Consider the following 23581-nt stretch of genomic DNA (forward strand, 5'->3'; position numbering starts at 1 on the left):
GTTTAACTAGTGTGGTGTACAGTAAGTCACCAGTGCTGTGAAAAGCTGCATTTCACAGATGTTTTTATTCCCCTCCTTCATGCTGCAGTTTTCTCTGTTGAACACAAGATGGAAGTAAAGTCCAAGTTGTGCACTGTTGGTTTTTAAAGTGTGTGGAACACAAGCCTAAACTGATTCAGTTCACTTTTCATCTTAGATCATTTTATATATAGTGATGTCAAGACCCTACAGAACCTCTTTTTGGGGCCAACTTCTGCTAATTTACAAAACCTCCGGGGTGCAGTTGACTTGTCAAAAATGTACCTCCTACATTCTTTTCATAACCACATTTCCCAGCCCTCGATGGAAGACGTCATGTGGTCAAAGAAAGGTGTGAAGGAGAACAAATAAAGACTTATTTACACTTACATTTGACAATTTAAGAATGTGTTTGATGTGTTTACATACAATGTTCTGATAGATTACAAAATGTGCATCTTGCTTCACTCTAAAGTGTTCTTACCGTGTTGTTTCATGCAGGCCAAAGAAACAAGAACCCCCAGAGAAAAATTATCATTATCAAAGGCTGTTTTTTAAAGACCAAGGAAATACTTGAAATCACAATTACTGATTAGGAGTTTTAAGCTAGTATTATTTTGGTTTTCTTTTTGGTCAGCTACCATCTCTCCTTTGTTCAGCCAGGATGGTTTGGATACCTTGTCTCTGATCACAAATGACATCATATTAAAAAAATGCATTTTGTCTAACTTCAACTTTAACTAACTTTGTCTAACATTAAAAAATTTTTGATGATCTTAAAATGCAAAAACTGTAGGCTACTCATCTAGTCGCAAGTATTTTGCTGTCGAGAGCTGCTGTGTGTATATATATATATATATAAAATACATGTGCAATGTTTATCTGAGTTGATATCTCAATCATCAAATACTGTCCCTCTTTGTTTGTCCACAGTGTTTCTAAGCAGAGCTTGAGGAAGACCAACTAAAGCAGGAATTAAAAATCAAAGTTTTCAATGTGTTTTTGCATTATTCTTTTCCTTCCCCTATAATTTACACTGGAAGTACAGTGTAAGAAGGACACTGCTTCAGTGCCCTGTATCTCAAAGCAGTTGACTTGAAATTTTTTAGCTCTCTGCTTAAATGTACATTAGCATAACCAAATAATGGGCTTGGCCACCATAAAATAAAATGTGCCCACCTCTCACAACCTACAGTCTTTATGCATTCTCTATCATCCGAAAACATTGCACTAAAAAATTCAACATCCAGAAGACGAGAATAAACTTTCTAGGACAACCAGTAGTTATTTTTCCATTTAAAGTACCTGGAACCTTTTCCCTCAGGAACCCTTTTCGCAGCACTTAAATATCCCTTCAGGTCATTGTTTGTCTGTGTTTCCGCTACGATGAAGACACGCAAAGGTTATTCAAATTAGCCTGCTAATGTAACGGCAGCTGCTTTAACACAGGAGAGATTTAAAAACATTTCTCTTTTGTGCTCCCCATTTATAAAAACATAGACTCCAGGCTTATCTCAGCTGTCTCCATTTTCTCTTTTCTCTCAATATTAAAGGTACTACTCTATGATGATCTGTACACACACACACACACACACAGTCCTACAGGACAGTGTACCATCGTGGGAATGCACATGAAGTTGCAGGCCACACAAAGCGACCATTAGATCCTTTTCCCTGAAGTGGAAAACAACCTAATGGTCTGTTAAGGAGCTATGCCGAACACACAAACAGCACTTCCACCGATGGCCACTTGAGGGCCCTAAATATGAGTTAATTCCCATAGATTCCCATGTTAAGATGTCCAGATACACTGCATTTAAAAAGCCTGTTAACAGAGTGGAATAAAAATGGTTTGAGCCTCTATGGTTAGTGTTCCCTTTTCATAATAACTGCACTGCGGGAAATGTTTGTATAACTTATCCTTGAGTTACACTTGAAAAGCTTAGCTAATTAGAGTCAGTGAACTGGACCTCTCCACAGTGTTTGTGGTATTTGTGTATTTTGGAGCATTTTTAATGGAGTTATCTGGCAAGTAATACAGAATGCTGTGGGGTGCTTAACATCTACAAAGCTGGTGAGTATACTTGCATGTTACTTGGGACTAATTAGCACATATGTACATATGTTTGTGCATGTTGCTTGTTAAAAAAGCTTGCAGGCATTACCCAATGACTTAGCATTCCTGCCTCTCATCCAGATTTCATCACTTCTGGCTCCACAAAATTGAGGCTTCAAAATGCAAAGTCCAAAACCAGCAGGTGATGTCACAATGTCTATTTATCTTTGGGCTGCACAATGGGGTTACATCCAGTATCTTCTTCTGTTTTATCACCTTTAATCTTATCAACTTTGTCGACATTTACAAATGAATAACTTTTGTAACCAATCCAGATTTATGTTTAAATAAAAGTGTGAGGGAGGTAACAATGAAAATACTGACCATGCAGAAAATAAAATGATTAAAAAATGGAGTTTTTCTGGACCAGGGGCAACTCTCAGTCCCCGGTGATGAGACTTGTTTCACTGTGGAAAGTGATGCTGTTCTTCAAGCAGTTTTCAGTTCATGCAGGCTTAAGCCTTGGTGGTTCCTGAACATCCTAGCTAATTTCCTCTTATCTGAGGGTAACAGTTTGGGCCTTCTTCCAGATCTCTGGCAAAGTGGTGGTACATCCAAATCACTTCTACTTACATAAATGTAAATTTCTTGTATAGCGCTTTTCTACTCTACCTGAGCACTCCAAGCTGAAAACGTCAGCTTGCCTTATTCACCCATTTGTACAAGCTATGGTTTTTCTATGCTTTTTTTCTACGTAAGTGCGTTCTATCTAACATTTGCACACACTCATACTCCCATGAATGCATCTGAGAGCAGTTTGAGGTTAATGTCTTGCCAAAGGATATTTGGCATGCAGACTGGAGCAGCAAGATCCAACCACCAAGATGCAGATCAGTAGATGACCTTCTGTACCTCCTGAGCTACAGCCACCCCGATTGTATGTACAGCCGCAATTGTACATAACTGAACTGATGTTGGAATCCGCAGTTGTTTAGAACAGACCTTCCCAGCTTGTGTAAATCTACAGTTCTTCTGAGTTCCTTGGATTTCCCCATCATTCTGAGTATTGGTCAATCCAAAGAGACCTGTCAAACAAATACTTTTTATACTGGCAAAGAGAAACTACCAGTTGTGGTAGGAATTAAGAGGCCTTGGCCTTGTTAAGTTAGAAGACACTGTAGAACTGTCAGCACCACTTAGTGAGTGTATGTATAAATCTGAACCTGTATTTATATGTTTGATACTGTGTGGAGAAAATGCAAAATATGCAACCTTTTGCACTACAGATGTATGCTGTACAATCATTCCATTTTGTAAAAAAGAGCAGTTCCAAGAAACCATTAAAAGCCGAAATTACCATGACATTCATGCCTGTGATGAGTGTGTGTAAACATCCGACCGATACTGCAGCTCATGGCTCATTTTTTAATAGGTAGTGAAATAGTCCACATGAAGTAATCCCAGGCTGAGTCAGCAGAGCTTGAATTTCTAGCAGCACTCCCTGAAATGAAGGAAACACAGAATGACTAAACTCTGTAATCATCAAGAACAGGAGCCGAGTACATGTCACCCCTGATTTTTGCTGTGATCTTCACAAACTTACCATTATTTATTTATCCTGTCCGAGCTGACAGAGCACACTGGCGTTTCATCAGCAACACCCTGCTTTTCGCCCATGCAGCCTCTCACACTGACACCCAGGCGCTGCACAGCCCAGCCACGACCATCAACGACAGATTTGCTGAGCGGTTGGGGGTCGGTAGCTTATTGCTCGCGGGCATCACTACAGTATCTGCTGAAGGAAGGAAGAGTGTTACTCATTCACTTCCCCCAGTCGGATTATTTCTCCAAAAGCAGTGGAGAATGGGAGTGTCATCACTCAGCTTCTGGCCACATCCACCCTCTCAGTTGTGATGATGTAACAGATGGCATATTCACCCTCATTAGTCACAACAGAGGAAAATTCATTCCTAAATGTATCGCAGCTACTCAAGCTTTGATTACACAGTTAGTCTTTTCTGGGTATAAACACAGCTTCAGTTAGCAATGAGAGTCTGCTACAAACAGAAATATGATATTTTGGCTCTGACTACCGCAGAACCTCAACTGGTGCTTTTAACAAAGAACTACTAAATACATTTCTGCAGCTATACATTAACTAAGGGAAACCTTTGAAGTGCCTTTAATGTGTATAGTGAAACATGTTATAATATGATGATAATTCAGCATTTCCTTTGAGATTGAGTGCAATTTCATAGACATTGAGTGCTTTGTTTTTCCCTGCAGGGCGGCATGGGAGTAATAAGAGATGTCAGCATAAATAGCTGCCACCTTCATGCACCATTTTCAAAACCAAGAGAGAAGTCACAGTCAACCAGTGTCTGCGTCACAGTAGGTAACACATGCATATAAAGTGCACAGTGTGTGCATATGCGTGACTGTTACAATCTGAAAATAAAACATGAAAAATCACAGATTATGTTTCTTTTCTTCATGAGAAATCATCCCACTTTCTCCTCGCTCTCTCTCTCTCCTCACTCCTCTGTCTCTCATGAAGCGGGCAAGGCGTAGTGTGTGGTTGGTGTGAGATAACAAAGGCTGAGGAGTTCACCATTATATAACTTTTGTGGAGGCTGAGGAGGTGGAGGAAGAGGAGGAGAGGCAGCGGGGTTAGCACGTAGGAAAAGGAGGGCAGCATAGGGCCAGTAGCCTACAATGCAGTGCTCGTTTGTCTTCCACATAACACACAAACATGCACACGCTCGCACATAAATGCCGGCCTCCTTTTCATGCTCTCCATCGCCGATTCAGCTGGCTCCACTCGTAATATTTGAACTTTTCAGCGTTTTCAGCTTTTGCGTTCCCACGCTGACAACCACGCATAAAGACTTTCAAGTGAAATCACCATTTTGCTCTCTTTTTCTTATGACTGTGTCTGTGTGCTGTCCCTTCTCTGAGCTGAACTGCTCACATGCAGAGGCCCTCTAACTGTAACTCTCCAGCCCCACCTTGCCTGTCCTCTGATGGCCTCCCACTCATGCCACATTAAACATTTAGAGAGGCACTCTGGATCTTTGTGACACCGTCTTTTAGCGCCGCCAAGCCAACAGCCCTCACACTGTGGATGCTCGTCAGTGGAAACCTGATACAGCAGTCACACTGTTCCCATTAACCATCCCTATCTCTCTTATGCACATGCACTCCCCTCAAATGCAAAGTCAATTCAGTTGTTCAGGAAGGCCGACCTCCTGTGTTGAGAGCAAGACCTGCATTAATCAATATTGATTCCTTGAGTGTGAACTTATACCTTGTGTGTGTATGAATGTGTGTGTGTGTCACAGTCTGACTCTGCTGCAGTGAGGTGTGACCCAGTGATGGGTGTATCCCGACCGGTGCAGTAAAAACGCTGCTGCCGGGTTGTTGCCTGCAATATTATTTTGAAAGAAATGAGAAGAGACGGATCTTGGATGCCAACTCTGTTTCTCTGGACCATCACGTGGCTCTTGTACACTTTAGCGGCATCTCATTGTGAGATCCACTGCCCGACAAAAGATGAATTATTTAATCTAAATGACTGAGAGAACATTTCACCATCATCTCCCCACTTTTTTCAGTGACTTCATTGAATTGGAGGCCCCGCTCTCATTGCTGCACGAGCCTATTCTCGCGAGGATTGCACCTCTTTACTACACGTACACGCACGCACACACACACACACCACCATCATCACTCCTCCTCCTCCTCTTGTAGCCAGCCCCTCCCTTTCCGTCTCTGCTCGCCTCTCTTCAGTCTTGCCTGCCTGTCAGAAAGGTGCTTTAGTATTGGAGGCTAGGCTACCCTCCTCTCGGACCCCGTACGAGAGCCTGCCGCCGCCGTACCCCAAGGCTCGGGCTCCCCTCTCACGGCTCTAACCATGGCAACCACCGCTACTTCCACCCGGTTTACTGATGAGTACCAGCTATACGAGGAGCTCGGGAAGTAAGCAGCCTCAACGTTATAGTGTGCATCGTGTTTGTCTTGTCGTTTTGTCCCCCCACCCCCGCAACCTCGCCTCATATTATTTCTGGTTAGCCAGCTAGCAGTGATAGTTAGCCAAAATTGCTTGTAGACTTAATTCTGCTGCCTGCTTTTAGTGGTCTGTCAGTGCATGCTAGCAGGCGTGTGCTATTGTCGTAGTGCAGTCAGGCTAAATAACCGCTGCTATAGGCTAACAGCTGCTCGGGCAGTAACGGGAAGAGCGCACTAACGTTCAGTTACTAGCCAGGGAGCTACCACGCTGATATTGATAAACTGGCCGAGTTAGCCGACTAGCGTTGCGTCTTTTAATCGCTGGTAGGGATGAGCAGAAGGCGCAGATGTTGGTGTATGAGCAGCTGCTGGCCTTTCCGCGTCTGGTAGCCGGTGTTCTCTGGTCTGCTTGACCCGTCAGCCGGGCCCCGAGAGACGCCGGAGACGTAGCCCTGTGACATTTCACCAGCCCACGGGGCTGGCAGCTCTGTGCGGGCTCGACCTAAGGCTGTGGTCGCTAGCTAACTAGGCCGACCCCCCCTCCCTTTTTTTCTTTTTTTCTTCTTCTTCTCCAAGCAGCTGCAGATGATTTGTGTTACTGTGTTGAGTAACGCTACGTACCCCTGGATCAGTTAATAAGGAAGTTATTCGGTCCAAGCTCTGCCGCTTTTATGTTTGCACTGTAATACCTATAAGCTCCGCGCACCAGCTGTCCCCTGCATCATGTTATCAATAAATGAATCGCTGTTAAGGCTCCGTAAGAGAGCCGATCTGTGATTTCTGGGTGGTTACAAGGGCAATTTGGCTTTTACTGTGTAAGAGGCATGACGTGTTTTCTCGGTATTTTGATGACGGCAGAAAAATCAGACTGCTACCTCCTCTGCTCCCTCCAGCAGCAGCGACAGCATCTGCTGTTCTTGGCCGGCTAAGGCTTTTATCCCTCAAATCAACAGCAGGGCGACGCTGGCCGTATAAAGATACACTGTCCTTAATTTCAACTGCCACTTCCACTCTGTCCTTTGTAATTGACAGTAATCGATGGCACTGATTACATAGCCAGTCCACTGGCACACACGCACACATCTACAGATCTTCCCTCCACTGCCCCTGATCTTCCTGCAGACCGACCACTTACCCTGGCTTCTCTTTCTGCACCTGTTTGATAATGAATTTTGCTCCGTCATAGCTTATTAATGTCAAGTCACGGACTTGTACTTGTGTCACCTGTCGCTTCTCATTTACTGGTGAATCATCGAGACCGGGAGCAGTGTGCAGCAGAAAAGAGCAGCCCTCCATATATCATCCACCGCATTAGAAAAAAAACAAAGAAAAAAAAAAAGGAGCCCTTCTTCTCTTTTAGGGAAACTCTCAAGGGCCCGAAACTGCAGGTTGTCCAGATGCTATGAAAACCATGTGTAATTACATCTTGTGTAACTGCTCAGACTCATAGAATCACCAGAGCCACTGTGCGAGCATTCATCTAGGTCAATATGAAACTCCTCAGAGTGGCAGGCGTCTTGTAGTGTGCACTTCCTTTTATGTTTGCGTGCATTTGTGAGTGTGAATGTATTAAATGTTGACGATTGTTGTGTGAAACGCAGCCCAGTCTCTGTACTGCCTGTTGCAAATTGAATTTCCTCTTGGGGGGGAGTAGGTTGCATTGTGTTGTGTGCATATCAGAGATTAGAGAAAGTACTCGGTCGTTCATATTCATAGCTGCTTGAGAAGCTTGTTATGACTGCTGGTTTGCTCGATTGTCTCACCTTTTCAGGTTGACTGCCCCTGTTATAGTGATGTAGTATATGATGGCTGTAAAATAAAAAAAACTGAGTCTGAGACAGAGGGACGGGCAGAGAAGGGGGGAAAGGGTGAGATTGTTAGTATTCACAACAAACCACTGCCACATGTAGATGCAGCTTCAAATGTCACACTTTGTGTGTGTGTGCGTGTGTGCCAGAGAGGCAGTGTCTGAAATGGAACTGATTTTTGGTTGTTTATGTTCTTTCTTCTTAGGGGAGCTTTTTCAGTGGTGCGTAGGTGTGTAAAGAAATCATCAGGACAGGAATATGCTGCAAAAATCATCAACACTAAGAAGCTGTCTGCAAGAGGTATGCTAACACCACACTCACTGACACAGACACCGATGTGCGTTTACTTTGTTTGTGATAAATATTGAGCAGTATAGCTTATTTTCTTTGTACGCACTGATGCCACGGAAAACCATATTCAGAAGCAGTTTGTAGTTGAAATAACAGGTTTAAATTCATGCTTGTGGCTAATCCAGTGCACTAATGCTTAACAAATCAAGGTACTTCACCATATCGTTGTATAAATCCCATAAATTCAGTGTTGTTGAAAAGCAGTTCTGTCACTGATTTGTTTTTTCATCACCTCCTGCTGTGGCTTACCACAGATATTGAAGTTATAAAATATCCCAATATTGTGTAGAAAAATCCTGCTTATTGGAAATTGTGCAGAAACAGAAGTCCCATGATTCCAGTTGCAGAGGAAATCTTTTATTGGGTCGTTGTGTCCGTGGGGAGTTCTTATCAGAATCTTCTAACGCTCTTTAGAAACTCGGTATTAAATAACTTTCAATCGCTCCTCTGTGGTGCGAGCAGACAGCCGCTGTACAATTAATTGATTGGCGCTGCTGCTGCTGCACAGTCCACACCTGAATTTTATTAGTTGCTTCACTTGTGTGCCTCCCTGCAGACGTTCACACCCACATGCTCATGCATGGTGTGGCGTGTAATGTTGCAATGATGACGGGAGCTTATGTCACTATGGCAAGACCTCCCCTGACTTCAGGTTTTCTCAGTTTTGTATGGGCCAAATTAGTGCTGCAGATTCCTTTCTGGTGTTGACACACACACCTTTGTTCTCCTTTCCTGTACTCTTTTGTTATACCTTTGCCTTTCTTTCTTTCTCAGCCAGCCTTTCTCTCATTGCCTTTCTCTCGTCTTGCTGCAATGGGGGATTGGTTTGTATTGAGGCTAATCCACTTACGCTAAATGTATCTCATCAACCACTAAGACCCCACGGATTCCTTAGGCGCCTCCCTGTTGTTGTCTGTGTCTTATGGCATTTGTGTGTCTGTGTGAAAAGGGAGACTGAGAGAGAGCGGGAGTTATACTAATGGAGTATGTCTGTTTTGTGTGAGTGTGTTGTAATGCTGTTATTGTTCTATCCCTGCCATCAAGTGTACACATAGGGCAGCTACCAGTATTAATGTCCCACCAAGGAAAAGTACAGGCTCAGCAGAAAACTGTTGGCTCTTTGCAGAGGCATGGAGTACAATGTAGGTCTGTGCGTATGTGTGTTTTTGCCAGGGGAGAAGAAAGCTGGCCAGGAGAGGAGGAGGAGATTTTCAACAGTGTAGTCTTGCAAGAAACTTGGTGACACTCCACACCAGGGGAGGGAGATGAAATGAGACTGATGAGGAGATGCAATAGACTGAACAAAGGAATGAATTGGAGAATTTGGTGCTAATAGAAGTATTGCAGTAGGCTGTCTTGACTTGCTGACGCAAGATGCACCTACACACAAACACAACAACGTCCACACCAGGAGGCCAGTGCGTGAGCAGGCATCTTGCCCAGTAGGATTTGGGTGGGGCTTCTTTTTTTTTTTGTCTGTCCTTTTTTTTTTTTTTTTTTTTTTTTTAAAGCCCAATAGGGCAAGTCTGACCTCTTGCATGGCCTGGTGGGTAAGTCTCCCAAAGCTCTGGTAAACACTGCAGTAATCTGAGGGGGAGGGGGGGGAGACAAGGAAGGAAGGAAAGAAGGAAGGAAACCAAAAAAACAGGAAGGAAGGAAGTGGGTGATGTTGGCGGGGGGAATAGATAAATGTAGGGAGTTGGCTGTGGTATAGTTTTGTCCACAGGCCCTTTGGGATGGATGCAAGTGGGCAGCAGCATGCGCAGTAGGCAGTGACACCCACCTGCTTCTCACTGTAAAGAAATGGAGGTTTTCATTTTGGCAGCTTTAGCTAAGTGGGGTAGGGGTTTGTTTGGCTGCCAAAGATTTGTGCGTGTAATTAATTAAAATGACAGACTGTGAGGTAAATTGTGAAAAATGTAACAAAGTGATGCAAAGTATTAAATCTGCACTGGCGTAGCATGAGTCTATCTGCGCCGTATGAATGCTCTGTTTTATTTTGTTGATTGGAGTGACTGGAAGGTTGATGGCTGCTGCATTGTCTGCAGCAACTCTGTGTGTGTGTGTGTGTGTGTGTGTGTGTGTGTGTGTGAGAGAGAGAGAGACACAAATGGTCTGCTTTAATACTACTTTAATATTTTTTTCTTCTCCTCCTACAGTTAGTGGCCTGGGGCGATATTATTGTTCCAGTGAAATGATTTCTCTTGCTCTATTTTACAAATTGCACTTATTGCTCAGCAATTTCATCGCTGGTTCATGGCTCATCTCCTGTTGCCAGAGTCACTTGTTACTGTTGTTGTTAACAGAAAACCAGTGAGATTCATCTGTTTTCTCTCTGAAGGAGGCTTAGAACTCTGAATTACTTTTCATAAAGTCTCTTTGTTCCATGAGTTTTCTCTTCTTTTTATTTATTTATTTACTTTTACAGAAATTGAGCAAAAAATGGTTTTCAAGTAAATGATGCATAAATATATATTAAAAAAATTAATCAATCTGTAAATTTATTTAAATATGAAAGGTATTAAATCACTGAAATTGCCTACAGAACGATATGTATACCTGTTAAACCAGTTATTGGCACAAATCTCTTATCAGCCAATCACATGGCAGCAAACCAACACATTTAGACATGTAGACAACCTGCTGAAAGTGAGCATAAGAATGAGGAAGAAAGCTGATTCCAGGGAGTTTGAACATAGCATTGTTGTGGTTCCAGATAGGCTGGTCTGAGCATTTCAGAAATCTACTGGGATTTTCCCAGAAAACCATCTCTAGGGTTTACAGGGACTGGTGTGAAAATGCCACAGGTCAGAGGAGCATAGCCAGATTGCATCAAGCTGATAGAAAGACACATAAAGTCAAATAAACAGTTGTTATAACCATGGTATGCAGAAGAGCATCTCTAAATGCACAACACATGGAAGCTTAAAGCAGTTACAGCAGCAGAAGAACATACTGAGTGCCCTCCATATCAGCTAAGAACAGGAAACTGAGTCTACAATTAACACTGGCTCTCTAAAATTGGGCAAAAGAAGATTAGAGAAGTGTTCGCTGGTCTGAGTCTGCTGCAACATTCAGCTGGTAGGGTTAGAGTTTGATGTAAACGACATGAAAGCATGGATCCCTCCTACCTTATAACAGCGGTTTAGGCTGCTGGTGTAATGGTTTAGGGGGCTATTCTTACACTTAGGGGCCCTTGGTACTAAACCATTTTAAATGGTTGGTCTAAACACCACAACCTCTCTAAGTCTTGCTGCTGACAGCGTCCTACCTTTTATGACCTCAGTGTGCCAATCTTCTGATGGCTGCCTCCAAGCAGGAAAGTACACCATGTCACAAGGCTCAAATCATCTGGGTTTTTTTTTTTTTTTTTTACATTTTTGTTTTTAAACAATGAGTTCACTATATTCGAAAGGTCTCCACAGTCACCTTATCTCAATCCGATAGAGCACCTATTTGATGTAGTGCAACAGGTGTTGTGTCAATATGGAACAAAATGTCTGAGGCATGTTTCCAGGGCCTTGTTAAACCTATGCCACAAAGAATTAAAGCAGTTCTGAAAGCAAAAGGAGGTCCGACCCAGTACTAGCAAGGTGTAACTAATAAAGTGGCTGGTGATTGCATATTAGCGATGTTTTCTGACTGAATGACGTAGGGAAATTAAATGACAGTTCAGACTCCCTTGAGCACCTTTTATGCTTTTACTTAAGGAGGAAGTAAATGGTCAGATTGGGGGGGGAAATTAGCCAATCGTGTTGCGTTGACACGTGCACACAGTAGGGGTTCGAGACTGTTTCAGCTGTGTGGTGGCAGACGTTTCTAATTATTATCATACAATAACATGCTTATTAGAAATGGAGGTAAAACTTCACATGCATAGTAGGTAAGTATTATCAGACAAAAGCTTTTTAAACCTTTTGTTGGGGGAACTGGTTTTATATATATATATATATATATATATATATATATCCATCCATCCCAGTGACATTCGAATCAATGTTATGTCTCCCTTCTCGTTCTTTTTGATAGTGGCTTTAAAGTAATTTCTCAGAAGCAACATGTTGCGTGTGTGTAGCACGGCTTATTTAATGATTACTTTTTTGTGCGTGTGTCTCTTATTGAAATAGTACATGTGTTTTACTTGATGTGTGCTTTTTGTTTGAGAACATTTCTACTTTATAGGACAAGTTTTGCCATACTTTTCAAGGAACAGGAAAAACAGTTTTATATCTTAATTGTATCGTATATTATTTTAATTCTTAAACCACAAGTTTAGGAAAAATAAGCAGCACAGAACCACCTCTAGTAAATAGGGGTGCAACGATACACAAAATTCACGGTTCGGTTCGGTTCGATACTTTGGTGTCACGGTTCGATATTTTTTCGATACAAAAAAATGTTCATGCATTTTTAATTTGTCATTTATTAAAATTATAAATATATATTTTAACTCAAAAGTACAGTTTTTAAATTTAACCCTAACCCTTGTGCGTGTTTTTTATTTTGACAGCGAATGCGCACCTGCGGACCACTTATGTGCAGCCCTGGTTATTTAGCTCGTCATATTGCAGCCACAGAAATTCTTTTGTCCATGAAACCATAAAGCTGCACTTTCTTTTTGCCTTATAGTCTGATTTGTCATAACTTCTCCGTTTTGTGGTAAGCTTTTCTTTGGCTGTCACTTCTTCACCCTGACCTATCTTATTTGGCTCAGCAGAACTAAAATATATATCTGTCTGTGAAGGTTCTCAGTCATCCAGGTCATCGTAGTCAAATATAAATCCTGCTGCTTTTACACACGGACTCACATAAGCTCAGCGATTCTCTGCGTGATCAACCTCTCACATGTTTAAGCTGCGGGAGATTTCACTTGTCATGTTTGCATAGTAAGCTAACGATTAATAAGACGATGTCAGAGGAATTGGTGCACAAATTATCATCACTCACAGATCAGTGCTGTCGCTCTCTATACACAGTTCACACGATTGCAAAGTGAAAGCAAAAAAACAAGCGCAAATTCAAACGCGATTTCAATATGTCACATATTGACAGTGGCTCACCGATGCCAATGACATAATAACCCAGCTACATTTCTGAAAGAATGCAAAAGCATTGACATATATTTTTCCTTCTTACAATAGCCCGACGGGCAGGGAAGAGATAGATTTTGGTAGCCCGACTGAAAAAATCGCTAGCCCCAGGACGTCAGGCTAGCGATATTGCGAGCCCTGTATCTGATTGAGGAATCATGCATCTTTGGAAAAGAGAGTTTATTACAGAGAAATGTCTCTTTCCAAAATAAAAGCTATACTATCCGCTTCTTCTGGGTTATATTCTCAGCAGCATAAGGAGAATCATGTGCTAACAGCTGTCTAAATGACTCGGCTAAAGTTAGTAGCATGCTTGTTGTTTTTGTCTTTGCACTAGGATGATGTCGGCGTAATTGTGCAGTCATATTCGTTGTGTTCCCACTAGTGCTTTCAGGTTAATCTCGTTGAAATGACCTTAACACCACAACATGGCAAATCTCCGTTAACGAGCTACCGCCGATCGCCCCGTGCATGGGGCTAGACGGCCAACACGTTAACGAGCTAACTGCGCTAACACACTAGTTCCCACCCATGTAATTGAGCATTGCATGGCACATCCAACATACTGTTTTACTTTAGTCCATGACTCGCTTACCTTCAGGGTCATACGTCACATGAAAACCAAAATAATTCCAAACGCCAGATCTGAATGAGGGTGGGGGAGGTGCCCTGCGCTCTTCCTTCTGACTATGCTGTCTGTGTGGAGCGCTCAGTGGATCTGCGCTCGACAGTGCAGCCTAGGCGGAGTAGTCGAACGCAGATTCACTGAGCGCTCCACACAGACAGCATCGTCAGAAGGAAAGTTGATAAAATAAATTACAAATGTTGTATTGTTCGATACATATGCGTACCGAACCGAAAGCACTGTATCGAACGGTTCAATATCGATACGAATATCGTTGCACCCCTACTAGTAAAAACTTATCTGAAATAACGAACCCCTAAAATAAGGTTTTGTAACCAGTACTGACACCGTTTCCGTCATTTTGTCAGTATTTCCCGTCCTAACATTTTGGATGTAAACTTGCCTGAAACAGATTGAACTGGATCCTCAAGCCTTCAGTCAGATTGTCAGCTTTGTGTGGCAGAAAGAGGGGGGGTGTGCGTATGTGTGTCAGGTCCTCTCCATCCTTCTCAGCTGATGTAAGATGGCTGTGGGCCCGCCCCATGGCAAAGCAGATGGCCAATTAGAGAGCAGCAGGAAGTGCCAGTAATTACCCTCCAGCCCTCTCTTTCCTGTCTTCCTCTACCACATACTCTCGCACCAACAAATAAGGAGATTGAATGAATTAGTGAGCACTGCAGTGACACTGCACCAGGGTAGACAGCTGTACACAAACGCACACACAGAAGCTTGCGTGCGCATGCACACAGACACACACAGGGGAGCTGTGATCCTCTTCTAGCAAATGGACGTTTCATATAATCCTCCCTCCTTCTCTGTCTGTCTGTCTCTGTCCTGCGTCACTGGTGTAATTAGGAGGTGGTTCAGGTCTCTCCCTTATTCACTCGCTTTCTCTTAGATGAGGGAAATCTACACCTGTAGCGAGACAACAGGGAGGTTCGTGGAAAAGAGATTGTAGCACGGTGCAGGAGGACGAACAAACAAATCTTCAGCAAGTTAAAAAAATAGAGCTGAATACAGCAAAGAAAGTAGGCTTTCACGATGTGAAGTCTGCAGCTTTTCATTATGACGATATTAAGTACAATAAACAAACATAAATTGTACACTTAAATTCAAAATGTTTCCCAGGTTTATGGAGAGCGTAGGTGCTTGGGTTAGAGCACCGAGGTGGTTGGGGGTTTTCTAATCATCTTGTATATTAAATTATTGGCTAGCTTTGGCTTTAAATATAATAGGATATGTTTATATTCATAAGTAACTAAACTGAGTTTCTAGAGCAGCAACAGTAATATCTACAGCAGCAAATATCTTTCTATAAAAACCTCAATTAACTATGCATAGGTGGATTAAAAATGCTGTCTTCCTAGAGCCAAGTTTACAACAATCTGAAAAGATGTGTCATGTTAAAATGGAACAGAACTGGTAGCATAACATACTGTTCAAACAAGCAGATCGAAAAGGAAGATTTTACGTTTTTCTGCAAATTTACACCTCCTGTCCGGCAGGTTTGAGAGAGAAGCCTTTGCAGTATTGGTGTATTACTCAGGAAGGTTTTTGTTGAACTTGACGACGAGCTAAGTTAACAATTCTGGTTACCTTTCACTTTTTTCCTGGTTTGGAGTATTCCTTCTGCCTCTGTGTTGGCTGCAGCTCCAGAAACCAAAAGTCATACTAGATAATGCCCATCATTGTTGTTTTGGGGTTTTTTTTAATCTCCTTTTTTTTTTTTATTATTATTATTTAAAAAAACAAACCTCTTAAATCTTAGGTATGATGTATCTTGACTCAAAAGCCAAGGGTCATATGGTGCATGTTCATAAAGTTTTTGTTCTAATTGCTTTTCAGGCAACCATTTATAATGCGTTTATAACATATGTTTGTAAATATAATTTATCTGTCAGCGTTGGTAGAAATGCCAGCCAGAGACCATCTAGAAAACTGCAGAACAATAACGTTGCCTTTTATAGTAACATGCTGTAATGCCTGTGAACGCTATACTGCAATATAGAAGAACAGCTGGGTAAGGTGATAGTTGATTACTCAGCAACAGCATGTGAATTTTATCTGAGGTAGCTGCTGCGCTGGGGAAATGAATGCAAATCTTACTGAGTCTGTGTCTCTGTGGTGTCATTGCCATGGAGCTGTGGAGTTGAGTTGGCTTCACCACAGTGATAAAGCACACACACTGAGTCATTCTTCATTACAGTTACCCCATGTGACCTCTGACCTCAGCAGTTGCATGGCCTCTTCCCATGGTAATTAGATGGAGTAGTTTAAAAGTATCGTGTGGTTTAGACCTGCAAACCGTGCACAAACGCACTCGTGTAAACGCACGTTGCTACATGACTTGGACAAATCCTCAAACAAGGATGTTGGTTTGGAGATGAGGCGGGTGTGTAATCTTTGTCTAAAGTGCAAATACTGCACTGTCCATAACTGAGCTTCACACTAAACCCTGTAGCACATACACTCACACATGCATGCAAACCGCTGCACCTGTTGCTACAGACAGACTTCTTCGTTTGATTGTGTGTGTTTTTTAAAACCACATGTGCAGAAATGCTAGCACTGGAGCTCAGTTTTAATTCATATTGTTAGATTTTAGAGATGGAGACTGTCTCTACATGCAAATGACTGTATTGCTACTGCTTATGAGTGTTGGCTTACTTTATTCTTTCTGCACATAAAACACATCTTCATTTAAATATTTGCATACAGAAACACTTTTATGACTGACAGCTGCCATACATCGTAATTCCCCAGGAAAGTGCCCGATGACTCAGTAGTTTTTTAATACTAAACATCTGTAGCTCAGTTTTTAAAAGGAACATGAGTGCCTTGGTTTTCTAGTGCTCTAGTCTCACGCACTGAAATTTTTATTTGGGATGGAGAGAACATAAATAATGAAGGTGTGTGCTATACTTGGGGCTTTGTAAAAGGTGGCCCTTCTCTTCTAACTGCAGGACATTAATGGGTATATTGTTGGCAACACCACAGTGTGTAAAAACCAAACATTGTTCCAAACATTTGGTGATAATGTAGCACCTAGCAGGTGAAGGCCCACACCATAAAACCACATTGTCCCCCATTCATTTCCACCAAGGAAGCATTGCATGTCACATGGTTTAGACTCCCCTTACCTTTCCTGTATGTATTTCTAAAAATAACTGAATTATGAAGATTTACATAACTGTTTCAGGGATTAACTCTTTTACTGATATGTATACTTAAGCAATATAGAATTAGTTACATATACCAATTAAATTAAAGCTCTAATAATCACTATGAGCAAGGTATAGGAAATTATTATTTTATGTATAAAGCAATGTCAGATTCAACAGTGCATCGGTGAGCAACGGTACACTGATGCACCGGGACAGTAAACCCAGAACAGCATAGCTGACTTAAACAGATCGGCTCATTGTCACAAATACTGGCTCTAGCTTTTTCTGTCAGGATCTTTAAATACCTATTTATGATAATATATTGTCTGTTGTTTTACCAGAGCCAGTTCTTTTACCTCCCTTAATCATAAAACATCTGAAATGTTAATAATATTTCACATCACTTTTTGGAACATGGAGGAAGTGCAAAATTAATGTGGCAGACTAGATGATCATCAGCTGCTAACCTCAGTAAATCCCATCTCAACGCTAATGTTCAGGTCACTTAATAGGTGTTTAGTTATTTTTATCCATCTTGTACAGCTGAACATATGTTTTGCTAAAGTTCCTCAAGTGGAAATTATATTATGTTATTAAATACTTTATTACTGTGGCTGAATTTGAATAAACCTTTTTTTGTTTTGTCTACACAGATCATCAGAAGCTTGAGAGAGAGGCTCGTATCTGCCGTCTCCTGAAACACCCCAACATTGGTGAGTAGCTGACCAATTAATGCAATCCTTGTAGTCGTTATCTGCAGCAGAGAATTTCAGAAATATTGTTTGTGAGGCTTAAGATGTCTTTGTAAATAGAAATGGTTGTTAAAATACAAAGAAATAAGAGGAAAGAAAAGCGAGTGATTTGACCTTGAATTAAGATATTTTTGTTATAATATTATTGTGGTATTTCAAAGCAGAGCTGCAAGTGGGTGACTCTTATGTAATAGATCATTTGGCGTGTTACACATACCACATACTGTGGTTCTGCTAGGATTTCTGGAATATTTAATTAATGCACTTAAAGTCTTCATAATCTGTTTATAGAAAACAGAATAAACACTCCAGTAACACTGGCATAATGTTTAACTCAGACACGTCAACTATACGATGATGGATCATTTGAGAGTCAGCATGCTAATTACATCCAGGATGGATCTTATCCGAACAGATATGAAGCAATTCAAGGAAACTGGAGATACTGATCTTGAAGGTTTGACTGTAGGCCTCTTTTCCCACCAGTAATACCTGTAAATCAATAAAATCCCTTTAATTTTAATCTGGTGACCATCTCCATTACTAATCTATAGGACAGACTCTTTGAATACGCTGTAATGTGTAACTGTACGTGCCGCTGTCACATTAGAAATAAACAGAATCACAAAGAACGCACTGAGTGGTAAAATAAATACATGAATTGAGTTAATGTATTTATTTTCCAGCTTGTGCTTGTGATGATCAAATCACAAGATTAATCGTTTCCTGGAGCATTGCTGTCGTATCTTATTTGCAGCAGCAGGGTTTCATTTTGTTCATTTTTTGAAATAATCTCTGGAGATCTCCATCACCCATTCCTCTAATGTCTCTGCGGTAGGCAGCGGTTGAATTGTTGGGTTGATAACAACTTTTTGCCTATACCAATGTTTGGCTGTTAGATTACTAACGACACACCGATCAGGCTCGTTTGCACCACTTCCTGCTAGCGAAAAACTACCCTTTGTAGCAATCATGGAAGTTATGGCGTATTATAAATGATAACAGAAACATTTGTTGATGACATCGCCGTCGCTAATTTAAAAACAAACGATATGAGCAGTGCCATTCAGAATAAGAGGTCACAGAATCAGTTGTGCGTGAACTTTGGTCAGTTTTTGGGAAAATCAGGTCAGGATATTTTCCACAGTCCTTTCTTTTTTTGCCTTGTATGTAGCACACAGCAGGAAATAGGCTGCTTCAAACACTTTCGCACTACTGGAAATACTCATAGGCGAGGGAGCTGCATAGATAGAACATACAGGAGGCAGCACGTGTGACGCCCACTCGCTAACGATGAATGCACCAGATTATTAACTGCGATATTCACACTTCAGCTCAATCCGACATCACACGGAGTTTGTGCTTGGGTGCTAGTAGGTTAAGGACCATCTAGAAAGGTTTAGACCTATGTTGCATGTGTGAAGATGCCTTGAAGGTTGCCTTGAAGCTGACTCTTGGTGTGTGTGTGTGGGTGTGGAAAAATTAAGATCATCAAAGCTGACTTGTGAGCAGTGCTCTCTGCCTTCTTTACATAGTGATATTTATTTAGTTATTTTATTTACCTTTCTGATGGAAACTCATATTGCAGTGACATGAATTATACATCTCATAGAGATGTTCAGGAGAGATTGGTAAAGGGCACAAAGGGGAAAATGACAAAATCAATGACATCTTTCTCACTGCACTGCTCATTTCTATTTTCCTCATGTCCTAGTTTTCTGAAAAGCCCCCTCCCCGGCACTCATTTGTCCCTCACCTACTTTTCCTGTTCTTTCCCTTTCTATATACATTTCGCTCTCGTGTCCTTTCCCCTTTTTTGGCATATTTTAGCATCGTATATGTTCAAACTTTAGACAAAAGAGGGCACGAAAATGAGACAGATGGAGAGACGAAAGCAGAAGTAGGAGACAGATGGAGGGAGAGCGAGAAGATGGGAGGAGGAGTAAAGAACAGTCGCTCTTGTTTCTTGCTGCAGGGGCCATCCTACTTCATCTTATTATACAACTGATATTCGCTTTACATAACAATAAGTTTCTTTCTTGACACTAAACCTAAGCTGTGTCTCAGGCCCATCCTGTAACTCGTGGATTGTGCAGCCTGGATCCTGCTTCGTCATTCTGCTGCTGTTTAGTTAAGTTGACAAGCTAAGAGCCGCCGTGGTTACTGCATAACCGCAGAATGAACTCATTAGTGCTTTCGCTACTTCTGTTTCAGACCAAGGGGTTTGGATAGCTCAGCAATCAGGAAACACAAAAAATAACATTTCCTAGACTGGTTCTGGTCTTTGTAGGTCTTTGTTTGCAATTAATTATTTTAGAGGTTTACGTTGGGTCTTGTTTTGTGCTTTCTTGTTAAGAATGAGGATGTTGTGTACCTGAAACAGGCAGAAAAACAGAAAAACAAAACCCTGTAAGTGGACATGTAAAAAGAAGGAAAGGGTGCATGAGTGACTGCTCTCTGCTTGGGACAAAATACCCCTGTTTAGAGGTGTCCAAGTAATCTAATGGTTTAGCATATACCCTGGTTTGTTATTGCTCCACATGGTTCCTATTTAGTCACCACCAACTATCATAGACTCCCCCAGATTGTCTAAATACATGTACATGTTACATGTTATGTCCTTTCTCTATCACCAAATATGTTTGAAGTAATGTTAAACCTGAAATAATAATCACTTAATTTGGATAAAAGTGGGCTTTTGATAGGGCTTTACTGTTTTGGTCAGACATAGCTTTAAGCAATGCTATCACAACCTACAATTACAGTTGCTTATAGTCGCTCCTGCATGCTAACCCTACTGTGTCCATTATAAAGATGTATTCTAAACCACCAGTAATTTTGCCCCAAACAAAGTCCATTCCAGAAACCATCACTCAGTTGCAGTAATTGCAGGGAGAGTATGGTTGAATTAAGTGCTCACTAATTGCCTAATCATTGGGTGTGCTCATATTGCTGTGGTTAAGAAAGGAGAATCAATACATCACAATCATAAATGACATTTATTTTTCTCCATGTCTGCCTCTCTTCTCTTCACATATTTATATTTGAGCTTTGTTTTTTTTTGTTTTTTCAGTTTACGTGAAGCTTTACAGCCGAACAGAACAGTATTTTTTTTTTTTTTATGTCTTTCACTTAGCTGCTGTCAGTCTCATTTCCCACCCTCTCTCTTGCAGTGAGACTCCATGACAGCATTTCAGAGGAAGGCTTTCATTACCTAGTCTTTGACCTGTGAGTATCTTCTGTGCACACACACACAATGACATTTTATCCATGCGTGTGACTGCGGTTTGTTTGTGTATGCTAACAACTTCTCTGTTATTTGACTCCCTGTCTCTCTCCGTCTCTTTCTTCGGACCCTTCTTCCTTCCCTTCCCCTTACAGGGTGACAGGAGGAGAGCTTTTTGAAGACATTGTAGCCAGGGAGTACTACAGTGAGGCTGACGCCAGGTAAACGCCCCTTAATGAAGCTGCTCTTCCCAGACACTTTGTAAAATATAAAGAATTACAAATGTGATGATTTGCAACTGATTTGAATTCTATATTAATTTGAAAATGGTGCAATGAAAACATATTGACTGGCATGTTCATAATTGTGTTTTATCACCTCTTCAAAAAACAAAAATGTGACGTAAAATCCTTGCTCGATAAAGGATTTTCAGCTGCTCAACAGTTTGGAATGTTTTCAGTGGATGTCAGGTTTGTTGCACCATTATGCTCATTTAAATTCAGTTATTGTCATCCTGAAAATAAGCAAGGTCTTACAAAGAGAAGACATTGACTGGATGGCAACATTTGTTGCTTCAAAACCTAAATATATACATTATTTGGCATTTTACGTGCCTTCACAGATGTGCAAGTTATTGATGCTGCGTGCACTAAAGCACCCTCAAACGTTGTTGAATCCATCAGGAATGCTGGCTTTTGAACTGTGTGCCAATAAGAAGCTAGATGCACTTTTTACTCTGCAGGACATGCTCTTTGCTTCTGTGTTCACTGAGAATGGTGTTTGGTTTTTAGAAAGTGTTCTTAGGCTTCTCATTTACATTTTGTCTGAAGGCCAGACGATCTTAGTTATTAGCCTTGTCCCTCGTCTGTAGAGAGGTTTTTCAGATTGTCTGAATCATTTAAGATTCTGTGTCATAGATGTTGACATTCCCACTTCTTTGCCATTTTAAGTTCAGAAATGATTTTACTTTTGCAAAATACTGGATGGGAAAATCATTAATGTGGTGATATTCTCCATTTTTACTAAAATAGAGGATATCTCTTAATATGCACAATTGTGCTATTGACCTGTTAACCTCATTGGTTGTGCGATATTACACCAAGTTTTGTACTTCAGCCTTGTTGAAATCTCCCAATTCTTTGAATCTTTGGGCTGAAGGAAGGACAATACTCGGTGTATTTATGCTCAATCAACAATCATTTATTTCCATACAATTCAACACTTAAGAGCATAAGGACCATCATGATGGGGAGACATGCCTGAAGAGGGTCACAGCAAGTCTCAAAATGGTGACGGGTTGCTCAGCTTTTTATAGTCTCTAGTGGCCCCCATCTAGTCGTGAAAGCCAAAACATCACATTCTTTCTCTGTTACAGCGCCTAAGTTATGACCTCGGCAGTTGTTTCTCTGCTTTCTGTAAGGTGGGGGTGTGGAATGTGGTCTGTCTGTCTCCCCTGCCTTAGACACAGTCTCCTGCTTACAATCTTCTCTTCATGATTCAACAATTAAGCATGTAACACATTCACAGCAGATCAAGGATACAGAGTGATGCACACTTACAGTGGGGCAAAAAAGTATTTAGTCAGCCACCGATTGTGCAAGTTCCCCCACCTAAAATGATGACAGAGGTCAGTAATTTGCACCAGAGGTACACTTCAACTGTGAGAGACAGAATGTGAAAAAAAAATCCATGAATCCACATGGTAGGATTTGTAAAGAATTTATTCGTAAATCAGGGTGGAAAATAAGTATTTGGTCAATAACAAAAATACAACTCAATACTTTGTAACATAACCTTTGTTGGCAATAACAGAGGTCAAACGTTTACTATAGGTCTTTACCAGGTTTGCACACACAGTAGCTGGTATTTTGGCCCATTCCTCCATGCAGATCTTCTCGAGAGCAGTGATGTTTTGGGGCTGTCGCCGAGCAACACGGACTTTCAACTCCCGCCACAGATTTTCTATGGGGTTGAGGTCTGGAGACTGGCTAGGCCACTCCAGGACTTTCAAATGCTTCTTACGGAGCCACTCCTTTGTTGCCCGGGCGGTGTGTTTTGGATCATTGTCATGTTGGAAGACCCAGCCTCGTTTCATCTTCAAAGTTCTCACTGATGGAAGGAGGTTTTGGCTCAAAATCTCACGATACATGGCCCCATTCATTCTGTCCTTAACACGGATCAGTCGTCCTGTCCCCTTGGCAGAAAAACAGCCCCATAGCATGATGTTTCCACCCCCATGCTTCACAGTAGGTATGGTGTTCTTGGGATGCAACTCAGTATTCTTCTTCCTCCAAACACGACGAGTTGAGTTTATACCAAAAAGTTCTACTTTGGTTTCATCTGACCACATGACATTCTCCCAATCCTCTGCTGTATCATCCATGTGCTCTCTGGCAAACTTCAGACGGGCCTGGACATGCACTGGCTTCAGCAGCGGAACACGTCTGGCACTGCGGGATTTGATTCCCTGCCGTTGTAGTGTG

General features: G+C 41.5%; 1 protein-coding gene and 2 long non-coding RNA genes across 13 annotated transcripts in view; 2 read left to right on the forward strand and 1 right to left on the reverse strand.

The window, feature by feature from the left end:
• The first annotated feature begins 1860 nt into the window (after nucleotides 1–1860).
• LOC146703415 (uncharacterized) lies at nucleotides 1861–4477 on the forward strand. The gene is made up of 3 exons (XR_014922000.1): nucleotides 1861–2092; nucleotides 2216–2276; nucleotides 4361–4477. It is a non-coding gene; the product is annotated as an uncharacterized LOC146703415 (long non-coding RNA).
• LOC146703416 (uncharacterized) lies at nucleotides 3498–6847 on the reverse strand. Its single transcript, XR_014921999.1, has 3 exons — nucleotides 6704–6847; nucleotides 3678–3866; nucleotides 3498–3575 (listed from the first exon to the last, which is right to left on the reverse strand). It is a non-coding gene; the product is annotated as an uncharacterized LOC146703416 (long non-coding RNA).
• The window catches only part of LOC146703417 (calcium/calmodulin-dependent protein kinase type II subunit gamma), a 43285-nt gene continuing 25491 nt past the window's right edge, over nucleotides 5788–23581 (forward strand). For 4 of the 11 annotated variants that reach the window (XM_085466625.1, XM_085466626.1, XM_085466628.1 and 1 more), the window contains exons 1-5: nucleotides 5789–6052; nucleotides 8096–8190; nucleotides 17774–17833; nucleotides 21046–21100; nucleotides 21254–21319. In XM_085466625.1, coding sequence (XP_085322751.1) covers nucleotides 5988–6052; nucleotides 8096–8190; nucleotides 17774–17833; nucleotides 21046–21100; nucleotides 21254–21319 — 341 coding nt within the window. In that variant the 5' untranslated portion in view covers nucleotides 5789–5987. Of the gene's footprint in view, nucleotides 6053–8095; nucleotides 8191–17773; nucleotides 17834–21045; nucleotides 21101–21253; nucleotides 21320–23581 lie in introns of all 11 variants that reach the window. The other 7 variants (XM_085466632.1, XM_085466633.1, XM_085466635.1 and 4 more) reach the window with 4 other exon arrangements.

The sequence above is a fragment of the Copadichromis virginalis genome, linkage group LG8, assembly GCF_057382275.1.
Source record: "Copadichromis virginalis isolate Kocher_CV1m ecotype Utaka linkage group LG8, C_Virginalis_male_GT1.1, whole genome shotgun sequence".
NCBI classification, from domain to species: domain Eukaryota; kingdom Metazoa; phylum Chordata; class Actinopteri; order Cichliformes; family Cichlidae; genus Copadichromis; species Copadichromis virginalis.